The sequence below is a fragment of the Dendrobates tinctorius genome, unplaced genomic scaffold (genome assembly GCF_039654945.1).
Source record: "Dendrobates tinctorius isolate UK_male_01 unplaced genomic scaffold, ASM3965494v1 ptg000009l, whole genome shotgun sequence".
Lineage (NCBI taxonomy): Eukaryota > Metazoa > Chordata > Amphibia > Anura > Dendrobatidae > Dendrobates > Dendrobates tinctorius.
This window is the reverse complement of record NW_027361677.1, coordinates 2,502,507-2,516,216: the sequence shown is the minus strand read 5'-3', so window position 1 is coordinate 2,516,216 and position 13,710 is coordinate 2,502,507. Positions and strand designations below refer to the sequence as shown.

At 39.5% G+C, this 13,710-nt stretch overlaps 1 protein-coding gene across 1 annotated transcript in view; it reads left to right on the top strand.

The window, feature by feature from the left end:
* Window positions 1-13,710, top strand: part of LPCAT2 (lysophosphatidylcholine acyltransferase 2) — a 58,085-nt gene that overhangs the window by 19,991 nt on the left and 24,384 nt on the right. Inside the window, exons 2-10 of the mRNA XM_073581692.1 lie at window positions 2,112-2,233; window positions 4,240-4,379; window positions 4,840-5,057; window positions 6,928-7,040; window positions 8,563-8,623; window positions 9,294-9,352; window positions 10,379-10,413; window positions 13,151-13,205; window positions 13,303-13,385. Coding sequence (XP_073437793.1) covers window positions 2,120-2,233; window positions 4,240-4,379; window positions 4,840-5,057; window positions 6,928-7,040; window positions 8,563-8,623; window positions 9,294-9,352; window positions 10,379-10,413; window positions 13,151-13,205; window positions 13,303-13,385 — 878 coding nt within the window. The 5' untranslated portion in view covers window positions 2,112-2,119. The remainder of the gene's footprint in view (window positions 1-2,111; window positions 2,234-4,239; window positions 4,380-4,839; window positions 5,058-6,927; window positions 7,041-8,562; window positions 8,624-9,293; window positions 9,353-10,378; window positions 10,414-13,150; window positions 13,206-13,302; window positions 13,386-13,710) is intronic.

Below are 13,710 nucleotides of genomic sequence, written 5' to 3'. Positions count from 1 at the left end.
TTTTTAAACATCTTGATGTATGGAGTATGAACAACACATACAGATATCCCTGCATTCAGCTGATACCAATGAGGTTATTAATGATTGTCTGAGAAATGTTCTACCACACTGAATGTGCTTTGCCTTGGAAATCATCAGGATCCTCTGCTGGCAGCTCTCTTTGCTATTGCTGAGCTATGACGCGATGGGAGACAAGTCTGGAGATGCTGCAGGCCATAGTGGTACATTTCAGCTATGCTGGTTGTGTGGTGGTAAAAAATGGCTTCTGGACGCCCCACTGGTTCCAGCAACAAATCGATGTAATGCTGAGATGTTAGTGCACCTGGAATGAAGACTAGAGGGGTTCGGATACCGTACATTATGCTACTGGAAATGGGGCCAGTGTAATATTTTCTCATGATGGCCTCTTCGCAGCGTTGGTCACAAAGACAGGAAAGATCTCCAAGATACCACCATGCTGCTTGGAAGTTATGGTAAAACTACACACAGAACTGACAAATTTTGGGTTTAGGTAGGTTAGTATAGAAAACGTGAGTAGAGTTGAGCGACTTTGGTCGGATCGGGTTTCGTGAAACCTGACTGAAACAAAATTTGAGTCGGATGAAACTGGTCTGACTAGGGCAAAAAAAGTCGGAGTTTCGTCCGAAACCCGACCCCAATGCAAGTCAATGGGGAATAAAAGTCGGCATTGAGCGGATGACATTCATCCACTCAATGCCGACTTTTATTCCCCATTCACTTACATTGGGGTCGGGTTTCGGACGAAACTCCGACTTTTTTTGCCCTAGTCAGACCAGTTTCATCCGACTCAATTTTGTTTCAGTCGGGTTTCACGAAACCCGATCCGACCAAAGTCGCTCAACTCTAGTGAGGAGTTCAATTTTCAAAAAATTCAGTGTTGGGTATGGGGAGGACTCGGTGTTATAGACAGCGAACAGACAATCATTGGTATTTTTAGTAATGTTAGTGAGATGTGTATAATTGAGTGTTGGCAGCATAGGGATGATACTGGAAACCAAATCTATTGATGGTTTGTCCAGTAGGGGTAGTGCATAGCATAAACAGGATGAGATCTATGAATGAACCCCGATGAACCTAGACGGTAGAGGAGAGGAAGATTAAGAAAGAAAGCAAAAAATACAGTGAAGGAGCAGTCAGATGTAAGGAGTGGTCAAAAATGTAGGAGGAGAACCAAGAAAGGACAGTGAACTTGAGGCTGATAGTAGATCATGGTGAGGAGTTGATGATCCAGGAGAATCGATGGGAATGTTGAGAAATAGATTTATTAGATAATTGGAAACTTCAGTAAGGCAGTTTCTGTAGTGTTTAAAGATCTGAAACTGGATAGCAATAATAAGCCAAGAAGAGAGTGTTATCATAAAGACAGCCGATTAGACGACTGTACACCAAGCGATCCGGGTGTTCAGAAATGAAGAGGAGGTTACAGACCGGTCTGTAGTTAGCAGAGCAGTTCTGGTAAACAAATTTTTTGTCACATGGATTTTGAGGCTATATGATGTAGAATGATTTTATGTATAGCTCTAGAAATCTATAAGTGCCGTATTACGGCTCCATACGACTCAGAGGTTGTGTAAAGTTCTTATATGAAAAGAATATGGCAAAGATACAGCTGCTTAGAATTTGCAAAAATTACTAATTGCTTAGGTGTATCCTAATGGTGGAACAAGAGTTCTTTACCTATATTAAGCCCATTGGGATTGCAGGTATCGAGGTTGTACATCCAATACGCTTCACGATCACGAAGCCGCTTTTCTGGAGTCTCCACCTCTCAGCGTAGAAAAACACTTTCTCTATGGCAAATTGCACTTGAAGTGTGGATGAATCCTGATGATGGTGTTGACTTTATCAAAAATATTTTTTCTAATTTTTGCAAATTCCAAGAAGCTGGATCTCTTCTATATTCTTTCTACATTTGGTCCTATGGATTCCGTGCTTCAACACGACTAGAGCCGGGGTGAACTGGTCTTTTTCTTTTTTTTAAAAAAAGATCTTCTACTCTTGTGAACACGAGACCTTAGTTTGAAATAATTTCCCAATAATCGTTTTAATTTTTAACTGTTTAAATAAGTTGTGATTTTTATTTTTTTTAGCAGGTGGAATGGTATTGCAACATCGGACACCATTACTGCCGAGGCAAAAATCCTTCATTCCTCCACAGATTCCAAACCCTTTCATCCATGAAATCAACTTAACTCTAATCGACAAGATACGCGTAAGAACATTTTCAGAATCCTCCATATTGCAGAATTTGCTGTCTCATGATGTCTACTCCTTCAGTCTATTTGTTTTCTAGAATTATTTTTGATCAGTGCTAGATGCATTTGATATTACACAGACACAGGGAAGAGACAATCGGCGCCGGTCTTGATGGATCGCCGCCAACGTTCTTTTCTTTGTAGGCTTCATCTTATCATCTGTGAACATAGAACTGATGTGACTTGCCAAAAAAACTCAAGTTTTGTCTCCTCTGTCCGACAGAGATTCTCCCAGAAGCTTTGTGTATAATTAAAAAGCCTAAATCGCTAAAGTTCATGTCCTTTGAACTCTTATTTAGTTTTTTCTATCTAAAATGCTGTGTATTGGGTAATGGCCACAATTACAGTATTACCATTGCTCCTGCCTCTTCTGGCACCGGAATTATGTAAGTTAAAGAATTGTTTCCAGGAATAACTTTTTATTGTAAAATCATTCAATATTTTAATTACAACCCCTCAATTTTTATTTTTTTTATTTTTATTTTTTTACTACTGCTCAAATTGTGATTATCATGACGTGACCCTGCATGAGTTGTTTCTTCACCTGGGTGTGAATCTCTCCTGGAAACTCTGGCCTTGACGTAATTACTAATTCATCCCTCTCCATAAGGCCTTACGTCCATCAGTCACAAATCTGTTGTATCACAAAAATATAAAGTTGTGTAAGTCACCAAAATAAGCTTGCTTATTGTTAAAAGGTTGTTTTCAACATAGATCATCAGGAGCACACTGCTCCCCCTGCCTCCTGATTTTTTTTCTTTCCTGGTGGTGATGTGCTCCTGATGATTGACAGTTCGGACCACTAGCAATGTCGTGCCACTGGTCTGAACTGTGAGTCATCAGGAGAATATCTCACCCTCCGGAAAAGGAAAATCTGGAGGCAGGGGGAGTAGTGTGCTCCTGATGATCTATGTTGATCCTTTGCTGCAAGCTTTAGCTCTGCAGCATCAGAGGACCTTACTGAAGCATGCTGGATTTACTGACTTCCAAGCCCTATAGGAAAGGGAGCTCTATGCCCGGTAGATCAGCCACTGCGGAGTTGGCCGTTGACTAAGCAACAAACAATGAATGCGGGCGTTGCATGGTTTGGCAGAAACTGTGTCACCATTAACAATGAGTGGACCATTTACAATTTATTTCGAATGATACAGCGGGTGTGATTTTTATGAAATGGGTTCATAGCGGCTGCACTGTAGCCACATGCATCATGATAGATAGATATATATATATATCTAATATATTTTTAACCCTGTTCCAAAAGGCAGAATGGGGAGTAGAGGTTAATAAACCACCAGTGAAAAGATGATTATCAGGTAACTCCTACACTAAAGCTGGAGGGGAATGATTATTAATTGGGGGGGATCTACCGATGTATTAACCAGTCAGTAACTACGAGTATGTTTACGTAGAACTTTTTTTTACATGGATTTTTTTTCTCTGGCTTAAAAATCCACTTCTAAAAACTGCTTTTAAACGACGTGATTTTAGGTGCGGATTAGTAAAGTACTGTTTTGATTATTTTTTTTTACTTTTTTCAGCATGGTTGATTTTATTTTTTTGATAATATGGTGTAGTAAGAATTTGGTGTGTGTTGTTTTTTTTTTTTTTTTTTTTGTGTGCATTTTTCTGCAAAAATCCTTGCTGAAAGCCTAAAAGAAACTGCATGCAAAGTCAGATTTTTGCTGCAATTTACTTGTGGATAATAACCACGTCAAGTGCAATATGGGCCAGTGTCCTTTTTCATTCGATATTGATCATGTTCACAAAAATGGTATTTCTTACAAAGTTGTAAACAGATTAAACTTTTTTTTTTTTAATCAGTATTTTGTAGTTCAACCCAAAACCAAGTTAAAAAAAGATCAGTGTCAACATACCCTAACTACTTATTATGGATAGTGTAAAAAAAAAACAACAAAAAAAAAAACCCAATTTAAATTTTTGTAATCTTTTTCTTATTTTGCAGATGGTATTATGTGGCCTGTTCATTTTACCATTCCGAATTGTTCTCTTCTTGACTGTACTAGTAGCGGCCTGGTTAACTGCGTTTATAGTCACTTGTTGCGCTGCAAAAGACAGCGCGGAGCCAATAAAAGGATGGAGGAGGTAATGCTGGACAAACTTAGGCAATGTTCGTCACCTTTTACGTCTACCATTCGTCTTGCCAATGGGGTGTGTGCCCCAACCAGTGCTGACAATTTTCTTTAGAGAATGGTAAAACCCCCTTTCAACATAAAGTAAAGATATCCACCATTCACAATAGGCGATGTCACAGCTGACTTTTGCACACACTCATTAGATGCTTCATAATCAGTCTGTCGCTGCTAATGTTCATGTGCATTTTCTCCAAAACCAGAAAGTGTGAGTCTCGAATAGCCCCAGTGGCCACTGTAAATATTGCAAGAGTTCTCATTTTTCTCTTCATGAAAGATTGTGAAAAATAACACAAAAAACTGCCCCCAAATTTTAAAACCTACATGCGACATAAAAATCTGATGTTAAGCCATATTATTTTTTTTGCCTAGATCATGAAATGATTGAATATTTTTTGTAAAATTTCTTTCAGAAATGTTGCAAAACATTTTCTCAGCTGCCTCGGACGCCTGCTTTTCTTTTCTATGGGATTTCATGTTCGGGTCATTGGAAAACCTGCAAGTTCTTCAGAAGCCCCGATTTTTGTTGTTTCCCCACATTCTTCCTTCTTTGATGGTATTGCAGTTATCACATCGGGCATGCCTTCCACAGTATCCAGAGCAGAAAATATTTCCGTGCCGATGTTTGGCAGTAAGTGGCTCTTGGCTTTATTCTTTTATATATTTTATTTGTATTTACAGTCATATGTTAAAGTTTGGGCACCCCTATTAATGTTAACCTTTTTTCTTTATAACAATTTTGTTTTTTGCAGCAGCTATTTCAGTTTCATATATCTAATAACTGATGGACTCGGTTATATTTCTGGATTCAAATGAGGTTTATTGTACTAACAGAAAATGTGCAATCTGCATTTTAACAAAATTTGACCGGTGCAAAAGTATGGGCACCTCAACATTAAAGTGACATTAATATTTCGTAGATCCTCCTTTTGCAAAAATAACAGCCTCTAGTCGCTTCCTGTAGCTATTAATGAGTTCCTGGATCCTGGATGAAGGTATTTGTGACCATTCCTGTTTACAAAACAATTCCAGTTCAGTTAAGTTTGATGGTCGCCGAGCATGGACAGCCCGCTTCAAATCATCCCACAGATGTTCAATGATATTCAGGTCTGGGGACTGGGATGGCCATTCCAGAACACTGTAATTGTTCCTCTGCATGAATGCCTGAGTAGATTTGGAGCAGTGTTTTGGATCATTGTCTTGCTGAAATATCCATCCCCTGCGTAACTTCAACTTCGTCACTGATTCTTGCACATTATTGTCAAGAATCTGCTGATACTGAGTTGAATCCATGCGACCCTCAACTTTAACAAGATTCCCAGTGCCGGCATTGGCCACACAGCCCCAAAGCATGATGGAACCTCCACCAAATTTTACTGTGGGTAGCAAGTGTTTTTCTTGGAATGCTGTGTTTTTTAGCCTCCATGCATAACGCCTTTTTGTATGACCAAACAACTCAATCTTTGTTTCATCAGTCCACAGGACCTTCTTCCAAAATGTAACTGGCTTGTCCAAATGTGCTTTTGCATATCTCAGGCGACTCTGTTTGTGGCGTGCTTGCAGAAACGGCTTCTTTCGCATCACTCTCCCATACAGCTTCCCCTTGTGCAAAGTGCGCTGTATTGTTGACCGATGCACAGTGACACCATCTGCAGCAAGATAATGCTGCAGGTCTTTGGAGGTGGTCTGTGGATTGTCCTTGACTGTTCTCACCATTCTTCTTCTCTGCCTTTCTGATATTTTTCTTGGCCTGCCACTTCTGGGCTTAACAAGAACGGTACATGTGTACTTCCATTTCCTTACTATGTTCCTCACAGTGGAAACTGACAGGTTAAATCTCTGAGACAACTTTTTGTATCCTTCCCCTGAAAAGCTATGTTGAATAATCTTTGTTTTCAGATCATTTGAGAGTTGTTTTGAGGAGCCCATGATGCCACTCTTCATAGGAGAATCAAATAGGAGAACTACTTGCAAGTGGCCACCTTAAATACCTTTTCTCATGATTTGATACACCTGGCTATGAAGGTCAAAGCTCAATGAGGTTACAAAACCAATTTAGTGCTTCAGGAAGTCAGTAAAAAGTAGTTAGGAGAGTTCAAATCAAGAAAATGATAAGGGTGCCCATACTTTTGCATCAGTCAAATTTTGTTTAAATTCAGATTGCACATTTTCTGTTAGTACAATAAACCTCATTTGAATCCAGAAATATAACTGAGTCCATCAGTTATTAGATATATGAGACTGAAATAGCTGTTGCAAAAACCAAAATTGTTATAAAGAAAAAAGGTTAAGATTAATAGGGGTGCCCAAACTTTAACATATGACTGTACTACTTGTTTGGGATTAGAAATAAAGGGTCTAGTTTTACCCCAAAACAAACCTACTCTTAACCATCGGTTGGGTCAAGCATTGCAACGTTGTTCACTTCTAACAAAATGCCCTTTTGCATGCTATTTGGTTTTCTCTTGGATGTCGTTTATTTCAGAATTTCTATATTGTAGGTATTCTCCATGCTCTTCAGCCTGTACTGGTATCACGAGTTGACCCTGATTCTCGGCGAAATACTATAAACGAGATCACAAAGAGAGCAACTTCAGGAGGCAAATGGCCCCAGGTTTGACATTTTACTCTTGGTATTGAGTTAGAGCTTACACATCCATAATCATACCTTATGCAATGATACTACAGAGGTCACTTATGTATGGTAAAACAGTGCTGTACACCTATTGGACATCCTGTAGATTACATGGGTTTTGAGTCAATTGTGAGAAACGCATAATACAAATATTTGTCTCCATTTTTTACTCTTCTTTCAATTGAAGTGTCTTTAGGGTGAGTGTCTTTTGCTCAAACTGGTGTTCCCATTATATGACCTAAGTAACATCTGTGTGAGTTCCTATGCCATTTTGTTTCCGCTTTAGCTTTTGGGCGGTGCCATGCCTTTGTTGTGGTTGACGCGTGACTGCTACAGTCCTGTTTTATTCCTGGGACTTTTGGTGCCTCTAAATTAGGGAGCTATGTGGTTAATTGTTTGGTTTTGATCACTGTTTTTTTGAGAGCCCTGGGTGGGTTTGTCTGCTATTTAAACCCATGAGCCTCTGACTTCCACTGCCAGTCATTAGATTCTGCTTACCTGGTCTATAGCCATAGTTGTGTGTCCTCATTTATCCCACTTTCTGATCTCAAATTGTATTTTGACCTCCAGCTTGTATCCTAATTTTGATTTTAATGTGACCTCTTGGTATTGACCCTGCGTGATGACCTTTCTTACCTCTGGTTCACTCTTCTGAACAGCAGTCCTTCTCTAGAAGCTAGTGGACCCTATTGAGCAGATCCCTGTACTGGGGTTAGAAGTTTAAACCCAGGGTTACTCTGTAAGCTGCCAGACAGAGTAGCTTGCACCAAGTCTGTCAAAGGGGCACTTTTGAGCCAGAGGCGTCTGACAGACTGACCAACGTAATTGATGTATTCACATCTCTGTGGAAGACACTTATAAGGCACCTAGGGTTGGGATTTGCATCTACTAGACATGTATGGCATATCCTGTTCATATGCCAAAAATGTATGGTATGGGAATAACACTTTAACACTTTTCCATGTAACCCAAGAAATATTTTGGCGGCGCATGCGTCATTTTGACGGTGCGCCGACCAGCGGCAAACGCAACCTGTTGCAATTTGGTTGTGCTCGGCGCACCGTCAAAAGGACGCATGCGCCGCCAAACGCATACTGCGCACGGCCTGCGTCCCCAGTGATAAAGATAGGGGACACATGCAGGGGGCGGGGCTTAGCGGCGGCCGTGCGCAGGCCGTCGCTGCGCCCTGAAACGCAAATGTGAAACCGGCCTAACAGAAAAAAAAATGGTGAATTCTTCTTAAAATATTTCTTGGGTTACATGGAAAAGTGTTAAAGTATTATTCCCATACCATATATTTTTGGCATATGAACAGGATATGCCATACACGTCTGGTAGATGCAAATCCCGACCCTAGGTGCCTTATAAGTGTCTTCCACAGAGATGTGAATAAACGCAAATGTGAAACCGGCCTTATTCGTGTTCGTTGTACTTGCACTTACATAACAATGTCCACACAAATTTTTATTTATTTGTTTCAAAGACTTCTTTTACTTAATAGGTTTTACTCTTTCCTGAAGGAACTTGTACAAATCGTTCTTGTTTGATTTCTTTTAAACCAGGTAGGATACTGATGTATTATTTTTTTTTTATCGCTTGGTATTTTTCTTTATTATTATGGCTAAAAAGATTTTCCCTCCATGCGCATTTTATCAACTGTCCTTTGGATTGGTTATAAATGTTGAACCATCAAAGGAATCTCCACTGATCTCGAGAATGGGAATCCCCAGCTACTTCTTAATTCATGACACAGTACCTGTGAATGGAGAAACTTGTTCATGGTCCAACTAAAACCTATGGGACTACCAGAGACTGCTTACTACAGCCCCTGGCCGATTTCCTCAGCTCAGTAGACCTGTATTGGGGCAACACGGTTCAATTGAAAATCCTGTGATTGTGCAATTAGGAAAAACAGGTGGTGAGGACCCCCTTTCTAGTGGTCCATTGAAGCCTCAACATTGAGGTTCTCAGAAATCTGAAAGTCATCACCTATTCTGAGGATAGGTAGTGAATGTCCATTGTGGAAAGCCCTACTAGACTTTTACAATACACATCATAGCCTTCTTCTCATATTATGTATTTATATACTTTTTATTATATTTTATTTTTTTTATTTTGGGTTGCTTTTGTTGTTGAAATTATAGACGATAATCTTTATCATGTTAGTAATATAAAATATTGAAAAAAACAAGCTCTGGATTATAATTTTGTGCCATACGTTTGTATTTTCAGGTGCGTTTCTTCCCAAGGTGGCTGTTCAGCCCATTATTCTTCGATATCCCAATACTCTGGTAAGAAGTGAAGAATTTTGTCTGAAAAGTCTTATTGGTATTATAAATCGGTGAATTTTCCAAAATTACTCTTTGGCAGTAAGTTCTAAGAGCCCAGAAGTGTTGTTTTAATAATTCTGAAGATTTGAACAAAGTTTCACATTGAGTCTCTCCCATTTGACTGGAAAGGTATTGAGCATTGTTGGGCAAATTTATCTGTGACAAATTTAATTACTTAATCTGACATTTTTCAGTAATTTTTCTTCAGAATTCAAGCCTGCCCCATTTTGCTGGATACTTTATAGGGCCAGGAAGCCCTGTAAAAAAAAAAAAAAAAAAAATCGGTAACTTGTCCGAGGTCCAACCCTCATCTGCCTTGCTGCCGCAACTCCCTACCGTATCTGTCAACTTCTGGTCTTTGCTTCATTCTACTTGTTTTTGGACTTCCACTCTTCTTGTCTTCGTTATTCTTCCAGGATCTTCTGGTGCCGATAATGCCTTATGACTTGGTGACTTTGATTGCGAAGCAAGACATAAGAGTGTCGCGTCAAGTCTTTCACTCAGTCTTGTCATCTTTGGTCTTCTGCTCTTCTTGTCTTCGTTTTTCTTCCAGGATCTTCTGGAGCTGACAAGGCCTCCTTATGTGGTCATGAGAACTAGTCTGCACCAGAAGATCCTTTGAGATGAACGAAGATCAGAAGAGTGGAAGACCAAAAAGGAGAAGACCAATAACCTCGAAGTGAGAGGAGGACTGGTTTGGGACCTGCAGTGGCAGGGCTGGTGAGGGGCCGTTCTAGGGCAAGTGGGTAACTAATCAATCATTATTTTTTAACTCCTTTCCAGCCTTCCGTTTATTATGTTTTGAGGTTTGCAGGGATCTCCGCATAATAAACAGCAATTTCGGCACTTTATTTTCAGAGCAAATTTATCTGGACTGAATACAATTTGATGTACCCTTCCCTATAATGGCACCTAGTATCATGATCTATAACACTGGAATTGTATTATGAATTGAACTATGATGAAATTCCTATCTTCTTCCAATAGGACACTGTCACCTGGACTTGGCAGGGATACACTGTGTAAGTTTCGAGTTGTAGAATGTAACAGCACATAACCGGTTTTTTACATAATTTTAGGCATACAATACATGATAATATAATGGACTAAAAGTTTGTGATTGGCTTCTTTCTTGATCAAAAAATATGATCAAAGAGGCCTCCAACGCCGAGCTTCCGCCAGGCTCTTCTTATTGTGCAACATCCGTACTCCTCGTCTATGTAATTAAAGTATGGATTCCGTCTGTGGAAGGGACGGCACCTCATGGGCGTGTTGCTCCCAAGCAAAGTAATACTGATTCCTGCATTCAGGCATGGCGCTATGATTCAGAGAGGCTGGCACAGCGGCATGACTCTGAGCCAGGTAAGGTTGCATTCACCAGCCGCGTCCAAATTATTTTTTCTTTTTGCGCCAGTGTGGAAAAATGCATCATTTTGTTATTTTACAAAATTACTGCAAAAAAATTTAAAATTGTTCATATCCAATCCGTTTTTATACATACCATAAGTGGTTAAAATTTACAAGACCAAATAAAATTTCTGTGTTTAAAAAAAAAAATGGCCTCAAGATATGCCGGCGCGGGGACTCAAACATATTTTTCGAGCACACCAAAGACACTCGGTTACCACCCGAGCATGATCCGGTAACACCTTATCCCAGCACGTTTGCTCATAACTAGAGGCTACACATCATGCACCTGAGATGCTGTGCACTCGGCAGGCATAGACATGGAGTACAGAAGTTGCACAACAATGAGAAATTTCTGGAGAAAGATTGTTGGGTTGGAGGCTACTTTTGATCATATTTTTGGGCAAGGAAAAAAGTCAAATTGCCTAACGATGGCAATAGCAATCTTTCATGGCTTTCCATGTTGGGCACATTAATGAAAAAAAAGACAGTTTTTAGTATATTTATAATTTTATTCTGGTAGAGGTATGACACCTATTCAAAGGGGTATGATCAATGAACATTTATTGGGATTGGTGGGGGGGTGTCTCTGCAGTTAGACCCCCGGTGATCATTTATATATCACTTTTCTGTAGGACAAATGATAAGTTATTGGTTGGAAAACCCCTTCAAACAAGTATTTTCTGGATGGCGTATTATTGCAGACACTTATTCATCACTTATTAGTGCAGTGCTGCTGTTTCTTTTTTACTTATATTATAACATTAGCAAAAAAAAAAATCGGACTTACATATAACTAATTGCCAAAAGAAGAGATCCAGGAAGTAACATTAAAAAATTGCAATATTTTATTAATGCCATGAAAATTAGTCACAATAAAATCCCAAAAGAGAACAAATAATCAAGGCGTCCAAAACTAGGGGAGACTTTAAGTGTGTGCTAAATATCCGGCAACACAAACACCAATAAATATATTCGGTAATCAAATAACCTAAAGCTTTATAGTAAATCACAATGACCTATCAAGACAATAAGATATATTGAAAATGACAGTGCACTATACCAGAAAAGCAGATCACACGGTAAAGATAGCAGTAACACACAGAACTTGGCGTCTCTCCTCACCCCGACGCACGTTTCCCCTCCAGCTTCTTCTGGAGGCTATATTATAACATGTCTAAATTTATATTAGACATTATCAATGACAAAAATCTTAAATTAAATTATGAATTTATTAAATATTATTGGGGAAAAAAAATGATAGAAGAATCTTTCTTCACGGAATACCTTACTGGTGATAGTATGATAATTGTACAATATTGAGAAAATGTAAAACGGTCTTTGGAGAGCAGGAAAAAGACTCAGACAAGAGATGGGTTTAAACCACAACGTGTTTTGACGGAGGATCTGTCTTCCACCTGATGAAGACGGATCCTCCGTCGAAATGCGTTGTGGTTTAAACCCATCTCTTGTCTGAGTTTTTCCTGCGCTCCTAAGACCGCTTTCCATTTTCTCATTGCTCCTATCCTCCATTGGAGGTTTTCGGCTGGAGCTGCGGTGGAGACCTGACATCCTTGTCTGCCCCTGGGTTGCTTCCTAAGCGCTCCTTTATGACCGCTTATCACTGACTCTTAATTGTACAATATTAGCACAGTCGGGATCTGATCTCTGTTTTTCACTCAATCCTCGGTTCTGGCTGCAATCCAGTTTTATTTCATTGCCAGTCTTTCAGGTTTTTTTTTTTTTTTTTCTTTAACATTTTCAGAGCTCTCACACTTGTTAGAACTTGTTGTAAAATGTCACAAATACATATTAACCCTATAGATCATATAGATCAGGGGTTGGCAACATTTTTTTTTTTTGTGTGGAGTGCTCCCCTCCCCCAAGAAAAAAAACAAACCCCACAGATAAAGTTTTCAGAATGACACGCAATTTAAAAGTTATATAACACAAACTGTTATGATTCTCCTGCTTGATTGACGGCTCCTTTGCCTGGAGTCATGCCGCATAGAGGCTGTCAGTCATGCAAGAGAAGGTAGTTCTAGAAGGCTAGGGAATAGAGCTGGAGTGACGGAGGCTTCAGATCTACCACAGCTCTTCAGCCTCCATTGCATATCAATACAAACGCTGATTTCTCAGGAACAGACTGGACGCGTGAAGGTATTGCTGGGCTTGTCCTTGAAAGAGCTACATTCACATATAATAGTTTGTGGTGTTGGGGTGGGGGGAGGGGAAATCCTGCTGACAGTTTCCCTTTAATGTCCATGTGGAAATAGTGGTCTTTATTGGGAAATTACTTATTTCACCTAAAATTATTCCTTCTTCATCTTTGCTTCTGCTTACAACTTTCAGGCCAAAACTTCTACTCATGACCGTGTGTCAAGTCTGTACCAATGTGGAAGTGGAGGTAAGAAAAGCTGAAAAATTCTCTATGATTGATATTGTTCTCAAAAATGTTCTTGGATTTAGTATATTGATTATTTCACTGTTCCCTTTCTCTTTAGTTTCTGCCTGTTTATGTTCCCTCTGAAGAAGAGAAGAAAGATTATTTTCTATATGCAAACAATGTTCGGAGTGTCATGGCACGGTATGGGTCCACATTTATGACTGTGCTGATTAAGGGGGTAATTCTGTGGATATTTCTCATCTATCCACTGTAGTGGTTGATAAATGGATGAAAAATGTCGGCCTGACCACGATAAATCCTGCACAAAAAAATATATATTTTTTTTCTGCATTGAAAGAACAATAAAAATACTATGAATCTTAAAATGTGATTAGACAATAACAATTTTTTCAAATGTGCTGGTTGACTGTCGGCTCCCATCTGTGGACGTCGGGCACTCAGACCATCCTCATGGAGTCGGTTTCTAACAGTTTGTGCAGACACATGCACATTTGTGGCCTGCTGG